Raw genomic sequence first — 19,883 nt, 5'->3', positions numbered from 1 at the left:
AGAAGTGAGAGCATATGGTATCCGTCTTTCTCTGACTTCAGTTAGCACAGTGTCTGCCAAAGGGGAAGACAGATAACATTGTGATGAAGTTGCACAGTGACAGACGACTCCTGGAGTTAGTGGGATGGCCACAACGTAAGGTATAAAAGTGACAAATCACCATATCGTCCACCTGAAACTAATATGACTAGTAAAATAGGGTATACCAACTATACCTAAGTTTTTAAAAAAGTTCTTTCTGGGCAGTGTGAACATCAGTGGATCTTCAGCGTGGAAACTGCACTCTCTGACCTGCCCCATGTGGTTCAGCTGTAACAGGGTGGGGCAACCATCTTTATACCTGGACAGAGGCCTTCGGGTCTCTCCCTGAGAGTGAAGGACTTCCTTTATCGTCCACTTAACATGTGTGGAGCGGATATTCATGCAGAGCTAAGTATTTGCTCTAGCATGAAAGGGTCACACAAGAAAATCAGAGACAGAGATCTATCGGATTCTCAGATCCCCACTTCACTGCCTGGCCTCTGGGAGACATCGATGCTCCTGCACCTCAGTCTCTGCTCCTCCTGAGTGTCCCACGGGCCGACCTGCGCTAGTGGCCCTTTACGTCCATCTGGAACTCTGCCAGCAAGCAGACATTCAAACGGTGGCATTCTACGGTTAATTTTTGATAAAACAAAATTTTTTAATCTAACACAAATAAGTTTAGGAAAAATGTTAAAGCTAAACAGAAATCTTTAGAAGTTTTACAAATAAGATTAAGCATTTAGTAGCGACAAGTATCGTTAACTTTTATCAACTCCCTTTCAAATGGGCCCAGCGAAAAATGTCCCAGCAGTGGCTTGTCCCTGTGCTGAAGTCCGAGAGAATTCCTTGTGTGATGAGGGAATGAAAGAAACACTGAGCTAAGGGAACTGCCTTCACCCCCCTCGCACACACCCGCTACCATGCACACTTTGCAGACTACCTGGGTATCTTCAAGGCTTCGCTAGCTTTACTGTGGCATGTACTGAGCCCGGAGATTTACTCTCTGGTGTCCTCATGATGAGTGAAATTGGCAGTCATCAAGTTAAGAAAAAAAAACAAGTTAACCAATATTTTGTCTTAATGGTCAGTCTAGCCCTGGTCAGAAAAAAATCAAAATGTTCCAGATTGCTTTTGGCAGACATAAAGACAATGTAACATAAAATATTGGTATCAATAATAACTTATTTGCACATGCAATTTAATAGTAATAGTAATGATTATTTGGCCCTTTCCCTTCCCCTTCCAAAAGTACCCATTCAAAAACATACTGGAGAGAAAGTGGGTAGCTACTAATTCATTTAAAATTTATATAAGATGTGGATCTTATCCTACCTATAAAATAAAAAGATATTAAGCAGGAATTAATTTAGACTTGAGTTATTACACAAAAGAGAAGTAATCCAAATGAGCTAACCTGTACTGTGTGAGGTAGTTAAGTGCTGTTTCCCGAATGAACATATCAGAAACTAGAGAGGATCCAGGATTTGGCTGGGACATCTTTAGATTCCATAAGCAGGTTCAAGGAACCCATGAGTTCTGGCTCAGCCCACCCATCAATTGGCAAACCAAATATTCTCAGCACTGCAGCCTTGACCTAACCCTCACTCCCTCCCTGTCCACAATTAAATTCATCTTTAGTCTGAGGGAAGGCTCGAAGCTTCATGTGTATGTATTGTTCTTGACAGCTAAAATAAAAAAGGATTCTGAGATAGTTAACAACAGGAATGGGGTCTTGATTAACATACTCAGGAAATTCAAAACTCTGGTAGAAGCATAAAGTACAAGACTACAGAGCAGCAAAAAGTTTACTTTTTCTTCAGCAGTTTAATCCCCCCCAAAAAACTTAACATTTTAAATTAGACAAATCTGACTATAAACTATATTAAAACTGCATCAAAGGCTTCTCGCTCCATCTGACAATAGCAAGCATGTTGCAGAATATTCACCTAGTAAGCCCACCTTCTCCTGTAACAGTCTCGCCTTCTCTTCCTCCTGAGGCTACTGAGGCACAGGCGCAGACAGCAATGCCTCCCCAAGGCACCCCCGGGCCCGGCCACTTTCTCCTACAATGCTTTCCAGAATGCACACAGTTTTGAATTTCTTTAAATACAGTTTAGGTATAAAATTTTTTGTAGGTATAAAAATTGTCACATCTCTTACTACATTCTGAAATTTTAAACTAGGAAAATATTTTTGTGCCCCAAACTTAGTGTTTTGTAGTAAAATAGTCATCTTCCAACAGAGTTCCAAATCCAGGTTAATTATATGATACAGTAACGAGTGATCTCTATCTTCTCTAGGCTTCTAATCAGTTCCAAAATACCAGTTGTGATTAAAGCTCATCCCTGTCATGGAAAAAAAAATGTACAATTAATTGAAAAAGCAAGAATGTACATTGAAATGCACTTTTGCTGTAATACATTGCCAAGTTGTATTCCTAAAATCACACGTACTTAGTATTTGTTTTCTCTGCACAAAGTTATCCTGCACTTTGCTAAGTTTTAAAAAAAAGTCCTTCTCTACAAAGACCATATAATACTTTTACTAAATCCTAAATCAAGTCTATTAACATTTTCTTGGGATACTGTTAGATAAAAATGCTGAGATTTGGTGAAACTGAAAATGTTGTGTGGGTTATGTGCCTAACATTTTTAAGTATATTTTATTGATTATGCTACTACAGTTGTCCCATTTTTCTCCCCTTTATTCCCCTCCACCCTGCACCCCACTCCCACCAGCATCCCCCACCCCTTAGTTCATATCCATGGGTCGTACATATAAGTTCTTTGGCTTCTCCATTTCCTATACTATTCTTAACCCCCTCCTGTCTATTTTATACCTACCATTTATGCTACTTATTCTCTGTACCTTTCCCCCCTCTCTCCCCCTCCCACTCCCCTGTTGATAACCCTCCATGTGATCTCCGTTTCTGTGATTCTGTTCCTGTTCTAGTTGTTTGCTTAGTTTGTTTTTGTTTTTGTTTTTTAGGTTCAGTTGTTGATACTTGTGAGTTTGTTGTCATTTTATTGTTCATAGTTTTGACCTTTGTCTTTTTCTTAGATAAGTCCCTTTAACATTTCATACAAAAAGGATGTGCCTAACATTTTTTCAATGTCATCTTCCTCAGTGAACACCCCTCTTAAGTTTATGGTGCATGTGTGAACTTCCTTTTGTTTCACAAATCTTTTGTTTTTTGAATCTTCTGTTACCATGGATTTCGTGTTGTATATGTTATCATCAGACAGTTTACCAGCAGAAGCTGAAGCAATGTAGTCAGTCTGTCTCCCCCCAGTTAGGCTCTCCCGAACCCTTTCTTTGGATGTCTTGGCCTAGATGATGCATTTTTCATTCAGGCAACACATTCAGGCAGGTGTCTCCTAGGGGCCTATAAAAAGTCTTAGGGAGGACAAAACCGTCAGTCATGTTCTTTCGTTAGATACCCCTGGAATGGAGCCCCAGGTCATCTGCTGGCTTCAGTTGCTGGGATAAGTAGGTACCCTGGTTTCAAAGGCAGACTCCTAGTACTATTATTCAACCAGCAGTAAGTAAGGTTGGCAGTACCTCCCAAGAGCCAAGTCAGATGTTCAGAGATTTTTAAAGGGGTCTCTACCGTGCTCATGGAATTAGAAAAATATCTCCTCAGTTTGTCCCTCCCTATCAGAGAGGAATCATGGAAGAGACTGTCTACCAGAGAAAAGGAATTTGGAGCAAAAGGGCAGACACTCCGGGACCATGGGTGCTATCCTGACCCTTTATCAATTTCTTCCACAAGCTTCAGTGAATTGCTCTGGTTTTTCTCTTTTCAAGCCAGGTGAAGATATCTGGCCTGAGTGGAACCTGCCCATAAGGAAGCCCTTTTGTGAGGGCAGCATTAGGAGCAACTATAAAAGCCAAAGTATAATTCCACCCATGACACTCAATGCCCATAATGGTCTCTTTATAAGATAGTTTACTTTTATAACTTAAGTCTAGTTACGGATCCTGGGGAACAAAAGGAATAAAAGCAGACACACTTGCCCAAAATGCAGGCTGAGAAAAGCAAATGCAAAGATAGAAAGAAATATAAAATGAACTAGAGACAAGATATACACTTTAACGAAATTTGTGTAATTCAAAGCATAGTGAAAAGTGTCTATAGAGATAGTTAAATGTTGGAATTTATGGCTACTCAAGTGCTTTTCATAGAAACTGTCTATTACAAATATTTTAGAGCATTAAATCATGGTGATACCTATGGTAACGAGGGAAAACAGGACACAGTCCAGGAAGCTCTAGGCCAGACCATGTCACGTCTTCATTTTAAATTCTCTCTGCCATTTGCTACCACTGTGATCTTCAGTAGGTCCCTTCAGCTCTCCAAGGCTGCTTCTCCTCACTTATAAAACTTAAATAAGAACCATTCAACTGATAGAGCCCTTATGAGAAATAAGTGAGGTAATCTGTGTGGAAGTGTGTTAACCGTAAAGAACTCGGCAAGCATGGGCTACCACCAGGGCCCGGGTCACAGGAACAGGAATTAGGTGCTCCCGCTGGAGGCACGGCTATGAGGCAAACTGTTAAGAGCCTGAATAGGGACACTGTTCCTAATGCTTACATTTGGTGTTCTCTCACAAAAGCTGCAAACTCAGGATCATTGGCATACAGTTCCAAAATTCTCATTCTTTCTTGAACTTCCTTTTAAAAAAAAAAAAAAAAAACAGAAAAGAAAAAGAGGCTATACATGGCATTATAAAAACATACATACATAACACACAGACAACAGTGTGGTGATGGCCAGGGGGAAGGGGGAGGGGGACAGGTGGAAGTGGGCAAAGGGGGGAAGCAGGGGCAGAAAGAGACTTTGCTTGGGCCGACGGGCCCACAATGCAGTGTGCAGAGGATGTTATGATGTTTTGTTGAGTTGTACACTTGAAACCTGTGTGCTTTTGTGAGCATCACCCCAATAAATTTAATTTAAAATATATACATAAATAAACACTATTCACCACAAAAATATAAATAAATTAAAAGAGTTCTAACTTTTATAGGGAATTGTGGCTTTCTGGGCTAACAGGGGAGGGGCATAGGAAAGAACAGCCTTTACAGAGAAATGGAAGGTTTGGGTACTACACAAATGGCTCAGAATAACTCAGACATATTTCTAAGTAAGGGGGTGAGGAAGGAGAGCGCATTTGCTGATAACGGAAATAGAAACCACTGGGTGGGGAATGAGGTGCAGCCCAGATGTATATACCCTCTGCATCCAACATCACCTGGGAGATATCACAGGGTAAGAACTAATCAGAAAATACTTGTCATCTTTTCTTAAAGCTCATGCACATACACACACCAGCAGCAGCAGAGCAACAACAGAAAAGTAGTTTCCTACCTCCCTGGAAAGTCCACTGTTCTCATACATTTGTCTGATTTCTTCCCTGCTCAGGCCACCAAAGGCCTCTCCTCCTGCAGAGCTGTAGAAGGGACGCAGAGGATAGGGTCCCTCGTACTGCTCAATTCCCGCCACATGGCTTTCATAGGCAGGGTTGTACTTTACAGCATCTTCAACGGATGAGAGGCTATCAGGCTGCCTGCTGGAGCCACAAAAAGAAAAGTATGATTGATTCAGGTTCTTGTTCAGATGCTCAACTACTTGGAAGACTATGTACCTGTAGCTAGATTTCTGTTGGGGAAGAAAAAGAGGTGAACTGACACAAATGGGGAAAAGGGACTGTGAAAAACATCCAGATAATCTCTAAAATTATTTATCAGGTGTTATAATTGTTATCGCCTCGACTATCTGGCAAGGACCCTGTGGAATTGTTCCGTGTCTCTTTCATCTTTATTTGCCCCACAGTGCCTGGCACTCAATAAATGCTGATGGGGAACCATGCCTGCCAATAGAGAGTATTTCATTAAATGCATATGGCGCCGTCATTGCCAGAGTAGACCAATCAAAAATCAATGTGTAACACACAGAGAATCTGATAGGAATATAAATATGGGGGTGCTGGGTCTCAATTAAATTCAATTCAGACCTACAAATATTACTGAGCATTGATTATGTACCTAAGACTGTTCTAGATACTCTTGATACAAAAAATTTACTGGAATCCCTCTCCGGAATGAGATTACAGTCTAATGCAAAGTCAGACTCAATAAAAAGGATAAGAATAATGATGGAAGTATGTCCTGGGTGCTCTAGGAACCCGGGAGAGGTGACTCCTTAGCAAGCCGAGGGTGAGGGAAGGTAACCTAGACCTAAACCAGCAGCTCTTACAGACTACAGAAGCACAAAAGCAAAGTAAAACTAGAGATCATATTCACGTAAAACCACAAAGGCCCTTGGATTGCTAGTCTAGCAAGTAGAACGGGTTGTATTTTCTCCACTGATGTAGCTACACTTAATTGAAAGAAAACCAGATCTCATTTCTCTTCAGATTCTTGTCTAGATTTAAAACGGAATGAGTCAAAGGGTAACAAACTAACAGATCTGGTCCTCGCACAAGGGCCTCACCTTGTCTCCATCACCCTTGCACCCCTCCCCAACCAGGAAACCGGCATTTTGGCCATACTCAGTGATGCTCTTCCCTCAGTGTGCCTTGAGATTCATCCATGCCTTCCTAACTGTGCTCATGCTCATTCCACCAGCTAGAAAGTGTTCCACGCCACCCACAGTAAACATCTACTCTTCTGCCCAGCTAAATACCATAATGATCTTCAAAACTTCTAAGACTCTCTCCCCCAGGCAAAACTAATTCATCCCTCACCTAGGCCCCTTAGCATCTTATTCACACTGCTGCTTGTGTGTGTTTCCCAGTTGACCCTTCGGGGGCAGGGACAATGTATTCATTCAATTCTATAGCTTTCTCCCCTCCACCCTAGACCCCTACCCAATATTTGGCACATGGTAAGTATTGCATTAAATGAATGTATAAAAGGAACATTTTAGTCCACCAGAAAGCAGTTTTCTTTATTTACCTAGAGGGCCTCTGTCTTTCTCTCCTAGCATTCTGAGCTTGAAGAGTCCTGACAAGGAAGAAGATGACAGCAGAAGAGACAAGGAGGAGTCCGACCACGGAGACGATGGTGATGCCTATCACCAAGGGCTCGGACACGAACTCCTCACAGCGCTCACCTCGGTACCACCAGTTCTCACCCACCCGGCATCTGCAATGAGAAGTGACCAGGTCTAAACACGGACTCACTCTGTGGAGAGCAATAATCAACAGCAGACAGTTCAGCGGGACTGGGAAAGGTAAAGAAATAAATGCTGACCACCTGAAGCTTCAGGAAAGAGTTAAGTATCAGGTAAGTGATCACAGGTTTCAAGTCTGTGCACCATGCCTGGCCCTGAGCCAGGGGGTCAAGTAAATGATGGAATGAAAGACTGGCTAGACTTAAAGGAAGTATTCTAACCAAATTCCTTAGTTATGGATAACGTAAAGCGGGCCCAGAGGACAGAGGATAGTGACTGGTGTGAGGTCAGACCATTAGTCGGCAACAGCCTCCAAACCCCAGGCCCTAGACGTGTGCAAAAATGTCGTCAAATCCCAGAGCAGCAAGGAAATCACTGGTTTTCAAAATAGTATTAATTTCTCTGTATATCAAGAGACTACTTTTCCCCTTAGTTTCCTAGCTAAACATTGTACTTTTTCACATAGGAGAGTGTGAATCATTTCTACACGCTCTGTCTTTGGCATTATGCCAGTATTTGACCATTTTCACACTCACAAATTGCTCTCTTGTTTATTCTCAGCATTCTCTCCTGTTATACCATGTGACTGTGGTGTGGATGGTTGGGAGATTGATTTGCTCTGCTTTGTTTACGGAGGATGGGCAGGAAAGGATGGTCAGGCTACCTGCATCTGCTCCTCTGTCTGCTGCATTGGAGGAGCAGGGGAGGCGGTGGGGGTGCTTCTACTTTAAAACAATGGATCTCAGGTATGTATGTAAAATAAAATATACTTGTCATAAAAACATAATCCAAACAGAATGAAACTCCTCTGTTTTCACTTCCAGGTAGACTACAAAGTGTTAATCTTATGCTGAAACCTAATTGAGGCACCAGCTGCCTCACCATCACCTCTAAGAACCACAACCCTAGGACACTAGGCAACAGTTTTCTTGCCGCTCCCAAAGAGCATGACATAAAATAACCATTTGAACTTGGTGTAAGTCATGCCCTTTAACCAATTCAGTCTTCACATGAGAACTAGATGGCACCAACCTGTTGCCTAGATATAATTTCTATAATACATATGGCTGTGATTATCCTGAAATCATAGGTGTAGACCTGTGTTCTTCAGAGGAAGTACCTACAACCTTGTGAAGCCAAAACCCCTAATTACACCATACCTACAAATGGCCCCATGTCCGGGCATAATGTCACACTTTCCATCATTGAAACAGAAGTCAGGCCGTAAGTCACAGAGACTCTGACAGGGCCGTTCTCCCACACTCAGGTACCCAGGGTGGCATCTGCACTCTGCTTCTCCGCTCCAGGGACTGACCAAACACTCAGAAAATTCATTGCATGCCTGAAACTTGCAAGGGTTGGCTTGATCACCTAAAATGCCAAACAAAGCAGAAAATTATGCAAGGAAAGGCAACACACAGGAGTTGGAGTACATGAAGGCCCTCCACTAAGGCTCCCTGTTCCAGAGTACCGTGGGACAACCCCTTTCCTGAACTATTAAAATACACCATTGCCACCAGTACCACAAAAAATTTCTGACTCATCTGGGAATCTTTTCTAGACCCTTCACAGGGAGAGTGGCCCTGACAACACCTTAATTTTAGATTTCTGGCTGTCAAAAGTATGAGAGAATAAATTTCTGTTTTTGTAAGCCGCCTAGTTTGTGGTCCTTGGCTACAGCAGCCCTGGGAAACTAATCCAGGGGGCACTGGAATGATGCTGCTATAACAAGGAGAGCGTACAAGTGTGCTGACAGATGGGCAGTTTCTATAGCAGGATTCCACTATGCATTTCCTGAGTCTTCACAGTCTTATTCAAGTATACACAGTGCAACTTTGTACTCAGACAATAATACGATCCTGGCCTAGAGGTGAGGAACAGCGCTGTATACAGAGAGTGGGAGGGATGATACCGACTGACTCCCTTTGTTGATGGGAGTTCAAGAGTTTGTGAAAACAAGATAGGCAAGAGACAAGTCGATGTTGCCTCCAGCCACTCTTGAGGTAAAATAATACTTTCATCTGAAGGCCTTTAACTAAAAATATACAGGTAGTAGGAAAATTCTCCTTAAGAATTCTAAAACATTGTGATCCTCCGATGGGTATAGGGGAATGCCTGGGGGAAGGAAAACGGGATCTATAAGAAGAAAAAGATGGATGTTGCTCCCTTCTGCTCCAGTCCAAGGAGAGATACTAAAACTAATATTTTAATTATGTAAATAAGAGACTATCGCTTTAAAGTCTTTTTCCAGTCCTTTGTGTAGGTTAAAGGTGGATGCCCAGAACAGATGCCCCTTTGTTTAAGAGTACCTTAATGACTTCATAGGAAAACAAAGGTAGGCCTGGAGCTAACTTTGGGATAAGAGACAGGGATTAAATTGTAGAATGAATTATGTCTAGTTTTCCACAGGCAGGCAACGAGAGGGATTGATGGGTCCAGAAAAATGACAGTAGAGAAAACATGAAGAGGGTGGAGAGACAGCCAGCATAGCCAGAGTAACATGGTAGCTGGCTTGGTCCTAAAAGCTGGCCAATAAGAAATGACTTTGAAAGGGATGCTGAGGAAGTGTAGGATACTTATGCCTAACAATATTTAAGCCATCTGTTGTGGTATGAGAAAGCCTCCTCTGTCACCCTCATATCAGCAGCAAATACCTCACAGAATCAGCTACCTTGTGTTAGAGGGGCTTTGGGAATGTCAAATATGGGCCTGTGGACCTGACCTGCGTGGCTCAGTTGGTTGGGCATCATCTTCAAGGCAAAGGATCACCAGTTCGATTCCTGGCCAGGACACATGCATGGGTTGCAGATTTGGACCCCAGTCGGGGCACAATTGAGAGGCAACCAATTGATGCTTCTCTCTCAGATCAATATTTCTCTCCCTCTCTCTCTCTCTATCCCTTCCCCTCTCTCTAAAATTAAATAAAATCTTTTTTAAAAAATGGGACCATAATCTGTATTGGGTTTTCATAAAGAACAGCCATAAGCATCAAGACAAATGTGAGACTGGAAACTCAGCAGAGGAAACTTTGAGCTGGAGGTAATTAAGAGATATTTAAGTTCCCTGTTCATTCCTAGAGATATTGAAGATGGGAGGGACATGAATGTAGATTTTATACTGCACATGGGAGGGGCTAATGCCTGTTCATTTGAATATTTAAAAAAGGTGACCTTATAAACCTGGAAGACTCAGCCTGCAGCTGACATATGAGTTACATAAATGCACTTATTTACTGTACTTTCCTTTTTTAAAAAAGTGGACTGAGTTTTGCAAAAGTTTTATAAACCATAACAGCTTGCATTTGTATGGCTAGTCAAATGCAAATATATGTTATTTGTTTAATCCTTTGAATAGCCCCATGAAATACATAGGCCAGGTAATATTATCCCCACTTTTAAAACGTTTTTAATTTTTCAATTAGAGTTATCGTACAATATTATATTAGTTGCAGGTGGACAACATAGTGATTAGACATTTATATAACTCACCCAAAACATTACCCCCACTTAGTATATAGGGACTAAGGCTCAGAGATTAAATAGCTCATCTAGGACCACACACATGATAAATGGCAGAGCAGAGACAAGGAATCAGGCTTTCCAAATTATAATCGATTGCTACTTCCACTATCCCACACGGCAAAGAATGTGAATCAGCCTTAGAGAACTCAAATGGCAATAGATTTAGATATTGGGGGATTAGCCAAATCATTTTCCTCCCTTTCAATGAATAATGGTCCTTCAAGGATTTCAAAGAAAAGAATGTTTGCTTCTTTCTCAGTTAAAGAATAGAGTTGACTTTCAAACAAGTTTGAGAGTAAAAGGCACCGGAGAAATACAAACCCAGACATTCCCCATTACTCCTACCCAAAACCACTGTCCTCGTGTGTGTAGAAGATAAAACAGAAAAAAGAACAAAGACTGAGGATTCAATGGCGTTCTCTCTATCCAAGTTTTCCAAATAAAAACAATGTTTCATTTCCTCTATTCACAGTAGTTTTGAGTACCTTCTATATGTGGTTAATAAAACAGATAAAGTCTTAGCACTTGTGGATGGCTAAACTGGGGATACTAGCCATTAAGCAACTATGTGATAAATTAGTATTATTGCTATAGTAGTAAATTCCATAGCAGGAAAAGAATACGGTGTTACAAAAAAAAAAAAAAAAACCTAATAGGAAAGACCCAATCTAGATTATGGGTGAGTCAGTGAAAGTCTTGAGGAAGAGATATTTGAACTGAGGGATAAAAGTGTGAGCAGAAGTCAGCCAAGAGGGGAAAGAGCTCCAGGCAAAGGAGCTAATGTGTGCAAAGGCTCTAAGGCAAGAAAAGTTTTTTGAATCTGGAGAACTAAAAATGAACTAGTTTCACTTGGTGAGCAAAGAAGTTAGTTTCCTTGAATGATATTGGGGAAGAAGATAGGGACCAGGCGTTGTGACTGTTGAGCCAGGCAGTCATTGAAGCAGGAAAGTGAAGTAATCTGACGGATGTTTTAGAAAGAGCACCCTGGCTGCTGTCTGGAGAATGGATGGGGCAAGGGAACAAGAGAAGTAGTGGGGAACCTGGTTCAAATGAGAGATGACAATGGTCTGGCCTGGAGTTGCAGCAGTGGAGAGAGAGAGAGGCATATAGATTTGACATATATTTAGAATTCAGAATCAGTCTGAGTTTAGTGAATGACTGAAAGTTGGGAGTGATGGAAACTGAGGTATCAGAATGATTTCCCAGGCTTCTGGCTCAAGTAGCTGAATGGACACAGCTTCCGTTTATCAAGATAATGAAAGTGAGAGGAATAAATATAGCTGGAAGGTGGCAAGATATGGAAAACAAGAGCTCACTGTTACATATCTTTAATTTGATATGCATAGAATACATCCAAGTTGAGATCAACAAGTACATAGTAGTTAAATATTGATAATGGAGCTTAGAAGATAAGTCTGATCTGCATATAAAAATGTGGAGAGTTATTTACAACTACATTAGACTAACACTAATGGAAATGGATAAAACAACTTAGGAAAATAGTATAGAAGGCAAGAGAGTACAAATATACTGGGCTTGGCTACACAGGAATGTATAGCAATAACAGACCCAGTGGACAGGTAAAAGAGAGAGCCAGTAGGGTAGGTAGAAAAGGAAATGGGAGGTAAATAAGTAAAGATAGCATGTATGGAACCATTTTGGGGCTTTTTCCCCCCCTCACCTGAGGACATTTTTGTCATTGCTTTTAGAGAGAGAGGAAGGGAGAGACAGAAACATCAATGTGAGAGAGAAGCATTGATTGGGTGCCTCCCCTCTGCACCGTGACCAGGGATTGCAAGTGCTTGGACTGACAGGGCCAGACTCGCACCCTAGGTGTGTGCCGTCACTGGGAATCAAATCCAGGACTTTTTGGTTACGGTACAATGCTCCAACCAACTGAGCCACACTGGCCAGGGCCTGTGGACAACCCTTTTGAAAAGAGAATGATATTGATGTCCTTTGGAGAGATATTTTACTAAATATCAAGATGTGGAAAATTTGTGTTACATAGGACTCTTTTACCCACAAGTGTTGAATTCAACTTGACTCTGGGTAGAAGAAAATACCTAAGAATAATTAATGGATTCCACCAAGAAACAAGCAGGGTAGTCAATATCATTACCTGATTCCACATCAAGGGAATATTTGTCAATAGCCAAGTTCATGGTTTGGTAGGCAGTGGTGCAAAAGTCTTCCAGAATCATATATACAGCATTGTTAACATTAGGAGGGACAGACTTGGCGAACTTCATTCTGCTATTCACCACAATACTGCCATTTCTGAAGTTCAAGATTTCTAAATTCTGGAACCCTGTGAGATTTGACTGGAGATAGGGAACCAGCTACAATACATGAAAAACGATCAGTTTGTTAACATGGTTTTGCATTTTGTTCAACACATACAAGAAACAAAAACACAAAGATGTACCCTTCCCTGTTTCCAAACTGCATGCTGTTTATTTTACATTATTTAAACTGCTCATCAACAAAGGTATCAGTTGTAATTACCAATCTGTACTTCCCCATCCCTTCACCTTTTCACCTAGTTCGCCAACCCCCTCCCCTCTGACAACTATCAGTATGTTGTCTGAATCTATGAGTCTGTTTCTGTTTTGTTTATTCATTTATATTGTTGTTTAGATTCCACATATAAGTGAGATCATATGGTATTTGTCTTTCTATGACTGACTTATTTCACTTAGCATAATACCCTCTAGGTCCATTCATGCTGTTGCAAATGGTAATGGTTATGGGGGTGTAAAGTACAACATAAGAAATATAATCAATAATATTGTAATCACTCTGTATGGTGCCAGTTGGGTACTGGAAATATCAGGGGGAATGCTTTGTAAAGTATATGACTGTCCAACCACTGTGTTGCACACTTGAAAACAATACAAAATAATATTGAATGTAAACTGTAATTGAAAAACATTTTAAAGAAAAAAAAAGAAGGTCAGTTGCGAATTATTTGAGAGTTGTGAGATTGAAATAGTGATATTCAGGAACCCCATGGAACTCACAGGCAGTTCTAGATAACAGAGAGTTTATTTGCTCCGTTTCACCATAGGGTCACAACAGTGAAGGCATCCCAGGTACCCAGAAAACACTGGTCTCACAATAAACTGTGAAAAAATCTTCAATGTGTTTCAGTTTCAGAATTCATGAATACAATCTTCAGTTTCTAAGTTGTCTATGTCCCTCATGCCACACTTGTGTTTTCTGTTTCTTGTATACACCTGTCATTGTTTTCCTACCAACCCTAGGCCCTGACACTATTTGTAGTTGATTTTTAAAAAGTGAGTATCTACAGCAGACCCCATTTTCCTTGGCTCACACCTTATTGTTGAGGGGAAAATAGGTGGCTCCTACATGATTACTAACTAATGACCATATTTCACTTCTTGTGCTTACCAATTCTAAGAATCTTTGCTCCAGGGCTTTATACTCCAAAGAGTTTTTATTAAACAGATCTTCTGAAAACATCATATTAGTCACTCGAAGGCTAAAGAACACCAGCAAAGCTCCTGTGGTCTGCGTATGATTTGAGTCACCTCTTTTTGTGGGCCGAGCCACAACAGCCATCTCTGTAGAGTGAACATTTGTAGACATTTCCACATAACTACCAACCTTGCCATTTTCCTCTGGGATTAGCTCAGGCTGATAGTAATCCGTGCCTATCCGGTCTAGTTCTAATGAAATATCCTGTACGCCCATAATTACTTCATCCTCCAGCAGGGTGGGGCTTGTGGTTGGAGGCAATGTGGTGGACTGTGTCATGGAAGCTCTCAACCAGAGCTTGTCTCTACTCTCTGGTGCACTTGCCGATGATGTGTCTCTGGACAAGTTCCCTGGGGAAGAAGTTTTTGCCCAAACTACATCTGACTCTGGCAATGTGGTCCACAAAGGTTGCCCATCTGGCTTCACTACTGAAATCTTGCTATCAAACCGTTCACGACGGGATGACTCTGTAGATTGTTCCATATCCTCCTTTAGAAAGGGTTCTACTTGATCTGGTTTGTCAGTAGAAGCAGAGATAGCTGTAGATGTCAGTAGAGGAGATGCTTTAGAACCTGAGTAATAATCAATGTCAGGTACCTCTGATGTGTGCTTGGAGAGAAGTAGAGATGCAGACTGAGTTGTGGTCTCTGCAGAAATGGGCACAGCGGGTCTGGCAAGGGGCTCCTCCTCTGCAAGATGTGTGGCTCTATCAAAATGCCCGTATTTTGAGTGCTCACTACTTCTGTCTGCGGAATCTATTTTGTCATCTGTAACTAGTTCCTCATCTACAACCTCATTTGGCAAAAGTGAATCCTCATCTTCCAGCCATGACTTGGACGGTGGTTCAGTGCTCTTCTCTAATGAAGTGTCACTCCACGGCCAAGTAATCGGATCCATCTGTTGCCCAGACCCTGAACCCAAGCCACTCTCAAATATGAACTCTTTTTCCATGGATGTGTCTGGCATCAAAGTGCTCACTTCTAATTGGCCTTGGACTTTGGAGACCAAAGAGTCCAAGCCAAAAGGTATATTTACTTCCTGAGCAGGAAGATCTATTGTGACAGAGGAGACCAGATATGGTGAGGATGTCAAAGACACCCCAGAGTCTTCCACAGATGGTATTGTCTCTTTTGGCACAGGATGAGTGGATGGCCTTGAAGACAATGGATCAATAGAAAGATTATCTTCTGACCCTTCAACTTTGGTTAATCCTAAAAATAAAATTTTCCATTAATTAGCCAACAGTGTTACTAAATGTTATTCCCAGTCCTAATAAAACCAGCTTCCTCATTTTTTCCCAATAGATTAGGAAGAACAGTTCCTGACTTTTACATTGCTTTTTCCAGGAAACAACAGGATGACATGATTATGTTTTTGTGGTATGGTACAATCACTCATGAATATACCCCATTTCCTTGAGAATAACAAGATATTGGCTATTAAAATAATTCATTTTAAACAGTTGATTTTTTTTTCTTACTCTATGAAACTAAAGAACTGCTGGTAGCCATATTGACTATAGACACAGAATCTAGTGAAAACTTAGGGATAAAATTTCCTAGGAAATATTGTTTGTCTTTGAATTTCCATTTCCTTGTTATTTTTAGTGTCCATCATCCTTCAGATTCACCTAATGTTCAAAATCCCAGACTCATTATTTATATTTTTGTTCATCTTCCTCTTTCACATGTATACTCCATGCCTGGGTCGCAGTAATTTTCCCTTTCCTCCACAACTTCTAAATCACCTACTTGATTTTCATTTTTTAATCTGTGCTATAACTGCCTTAGTTCAGGTTCTCCCCTCCCAAAGCCTAATGCAAGTTAAAAATCTCTATACCTGGCCTCTACAATTAATCCCATTAAAAGCTAGTGGGATAATTTTCAATGTTCTTTACCATTCCAATATTCAAGAAAGTAAAGTAGTTATTTATTAGTAATAATTATATATATTTTAATAGAAACTTCAAAATGCCTATTAATTCATCCCCATCATGGTCCACCAATTCCATTTTCCATTATTTTTCCCTATTCCCACCAATTAAATCTGGTCCCTCTCTCACACAACTTTCCTGAGAGATTTCTTCCTAATGCATGCAACCATGCCTTTCTATTAACCCATCTCTTCCTCTCCTCAACGCCCTTGTCATCTGGCACAGTAAAGAAATATGAAAGTGGGTGTAAGTTCTTACCATCTTCTAATAAGTGAGACCCAGAAGTCCCTTCCTCAGAAGCCACAGGCCAATCGGTCCGAAGCACTGCTGGGGTGACAGAATGAAGAGTCAAGCTGCTAACCTCTAAAACCTCTGGGGAAGAACTGGTGCCCACCTTCGAGGGAAAGGCTAATGTGGGTGTAGACGCTAAATCACCCAAAGGTCTTTCTGACCAGAGTTCCCTGCCAGTAGCAGAGGGAGGACCAGGGCTGAAATCAAGTGGTGAAATACTGCTGGCAGTGGATTCATCTGCTGAGGGCCATTCAGCTTGAAGGGTATTATCCTAGGGGGGAAAAAAAGGCTAAATCATATCATAGGTAAACAGAAACACATAAAAAAGATTTTAAATACAACCTACCTATTTAAGTTTCCAGGTTTTCTAGGGACAAGGAAGCAATGTAATATTGGAGGGAAGGGAGACGTGGGCTCCAGAAGCAAACAGATCTGTAATCAAATCCCAATTCACCACTTACTAGTTGAAAAAACTAGTTGAAAAACCATGTACCTCTTGAATCCCAGCTGGAAAGTGGGAATAGGTAAGATAATATACTTAAAAGATTCCAAACAAAATGAATTTGTGGAAGAAAATATTGTTTTTCTTGCTGTAGAAAATTCCTTTTCCTCTATCGTTGCTTAAGTACATTAAACACATAGAAGTTACTAATATCTATAATTTGTTGTCAAAGATCTAAGCACATTGTCCACAGCAGAAAAGAACAATTAGCACTTTCATTCATTATGCTGAAAGGGACTTAATAATTAAGATCCTTGTTTTGACAGATAATGCCACCACATCAAAATGAGGCCTGGTTATCTCTAGCAAATATTAACATCTGTGAAATGGCATCACACATACAAAATACAATTTTCTCTTCCTAGTGACTTTTTACTAACACATTACAAATCTTACATTCAAATTTAGCTTCAGGAGAAAAGTAGACAGAAACATAATCTTTTAGCCTGCTAATTATTTAATCCTATGAAGACTGGTCTATGTAAAAATGTTCACTACTGATGCTGAAAGGCACAATGCAAGACATTTGGTGGGAATTTATATGTTTGCATCTATGCTGGGTTATGAATAACAAAAAACAAGTATAACATGCAGAGAATTCATAAAATATTTCCTGGGTGAAAACAGAGGAAGAAAAATAAAAAAGAACAATCATCTCTACCCTAAATAGCATTCAGTTCACATGGAAATGTTTTTAAAACACCGAGGTCCAGGTCGCACATTCCAGAGATTCTAACTTAAATGGTCTGAGGATGGGACTTAGACATGATACTTTCAAAAACTCCCATGCAGAAAATATAGCCTGATCATGTTCTGGTCATATTATTCCACCCTAGATCTCTAGAATATTTCTTTAATGGTCCTCATTTAATATTTCTCATTAACTAAAACCTCCAAGAAATCTCCCACATGTATAAACCTGCCTGAGGACTAGAATTCAGAGAATAGCTATGGACAAAATGAAGCCCATGAAAACTAAGAATAAGAAACTCTGACTACAACCCCCACCTCCTCCTCCAGGGGATTCCTACCAGTGGCTTACACTCTCAAGCTTCACATGATTTCTAAACAAAAGCATACAGGTTTAAGGTGGCTAACTGCAGTTCAGTCTGTGGCCATTAAACAGAACCTACTGGCCTATGGAGACATTCAACCCAAGGTCATGATGGAGTTAGACTTTCATGTTTTGCCTACATACTTCCCCTTGTCTTTCTTTTTTTAAATTTTTATTGTTATTCAATTACAGTTTATGCCTTTTCTCCCCATCCCTCCACCCCACCCCAGCCGAACCCACCTCCCTCCCCCACCTCTACCCTCCCCCTTGATTTTGTCCTTGTGTCCTTTATAGTAGCTCTTATAGACCCCTCTCCCCACTATCCCCTTCCCACTCCCCTGTGGCTATTCTTACAATGTTCTTAATTTCAATGTCTCTGGTTATATTTTGTTTCCTTTTTTCTTTTGTCGATTATGTTCCAGTTAAAGGTGAGATCATATGGTATTTGTCCCTCACTGCCTGGCTTATTTCACTTAGCATAATGCTCTCCAGTTCCACCCATGCTGTTGCAAAGGGTATAAGCTCCTTCTTTCTCTCTGCTGCATAGAATTCCATTGTGTAAATATACCATAGTTTTTGGATCCACTCATTTGCTGATGGGCACTTAGGTTGCTTCCAGTAGTTGGCTATTGTAAATAGTGCTGCTATGAACATTGGGGTGCATAGGTTCTTTTGGATGGGTGTTTCAGGGTTCTTAGGGTATAATCCCAGCAGTAGAATTGCTGGGTCAAAGGGCAGTTCCATTTTTAGTTTTCTGAGGAAATTCCATACTGTTTTCCACAGTGGTCTCACCAGTCTGCATTCCCACCAACAGTGCACTAGGGTTCCCTTTTCTCCGCATCCTCTCCAACATTTGTTTGTGGATTTGTTTATGTTGGCCACTCTGACTGGTGTGAGATGGTACCTCATTGTGGTTTTAATTTGCATCTCTCTTATGGCTAGTGATGCTGAGCATCTTTTCATATGTCTCTGGGCCTTCTGTATGTCTTCCTTGGAGAAGTGTCTGTTCAAGTCCTTTGCCCATTTTTTAATTGAGTTGTCTTCCTGGAGTGGAGTCTTGTGAGTTCTTTATACATTTTGGAGATCAGGCCCTTGTCTGAGGTACCATTGGCAAATATGTTTTCCCATACTGTTGGTTCTCTTTGTAATTTGGTGCTGTTTTCTTTAGCCATGCAGAAGCTTTTTATTTTGATGAGGTCCCATTTGTTTATTCTTTCCTTTATGTCCCTTGCTTTAGGGGACATGTCTGTGAGGATGTTGCTGCGTGGAATGTCTGAGATTTTCCTGCCAATGTTTTCCTCTAGGACTTCTATGGTGTTACGACTTATATTTAAGTCTTTTATCCATCTTGAGTTTATTTTAGTGTATGGCGTAAGTTGGTGATCAAGTTTCATTTTTTTGCGTGTAGCTGCCCAGATCTCCCAACACCATCTGTTGAAGAGGCTGTTTTTGCTCCATTTTATGCTCCTGCCTCCTTTGTCAAATATTAATTGACCATAAAGACTTGAGTTTATTTCTGGGCTCTCTGTTCTGTTCCATTGGTCTATGTGCCTGTTTTTATGCCAGTACCAGGCTGTTTTGATTACAATGGCCTTGTAATACAGTTTGATATCAGGTATTGTGATCCCTCCTACTTTGTTCTTCTTTCTCAAAATTGCTGCAGCTATTCGGGGTCGTTTATGGTTCCATATGAATTTCTGAAATGTTTGTTCTATATCTGTGAAATATGTCATGGGTACTCTAATAGGGATTGCATTGAATCTATAAATTGCTTTGGTTAGTGTGTGAGGAAGCTTCAGACAGCACACTCCCAATTATAAGGGAGGGAGCATGAGGCAAGAAATCCCTGGGCATGTCCTAATTTATCCATTTTTCAGTGACAA

At 40.8% G+C, this 19,883-nt stretch overlaps 1 protein-coding gene across 1 annotated transcript in view; it reads right to left on the bottom strand.

Moving 5' to 3' along the window:
• Nucleotides 1-4,614: 4,614 nt before the first annotated feature.
• IMPG2 (interphotoreceptor matrix proteoglycan 2) overlaps nucleotides 4,615-19,883 on the bottom strand; it is a 75,470-nt gene continuing 60,201 nt past the window's right edge. Inside the window, exons 13-19 of the mRNA XM_045193572.2 lie at nucleotides 16,412-16,715; nucleotides 14,134-15,431; nucleotides 12,842-13,061; nucleotides 8,359-8,569; nucleotides 6,982-7,170; nucleotides 5,393-5,594; nucleotides 4,615-4,698 (exon numbers count right to left, since the gene is read on the bottom strand). Coding sequence (XP_045049507.2) covers nucleotides 4,615-4,698; nucleotides 5,393-5,594; nucleotides 6,982-7,170; nucleotides 8,359-8,569; nucleotides 12,842-13,061; nucleotides 14,134-15,431; nucleotides 16,412-16,715 — 2,508 coding nt within the window. The remainder of the gene's footprint in view (nucleotides 4,699-5,392; nucleotides 5,595-6,981; nucleotides 7,171-8,358; nucleotides 8,570-12,841; nucleotides 13,062-14,133; nucleotides 15,432-16,411; nucleotides 16,716-19,883) is intronic.

The sequence above is a fragment of the Desmodus rotundus genome, chromosome 2 (genome assembly GCF_022682495.2).
Source record: "Desmodus rotundus isolate HL8 chromosome 2, HLdesRot8A.1, whole genome shotgun sequence".
Lineage (NCBI taxonomy): Eukaryota > Metazoa > Chordata > Mammalia > Chiroptera > Phyllostomidae > Desmodus > Desmodus rotundus.
Note: the sequence above shows the minus strand (reverse complement) of the source record. Positions and strands in the feature narration are given on the sequence as shown.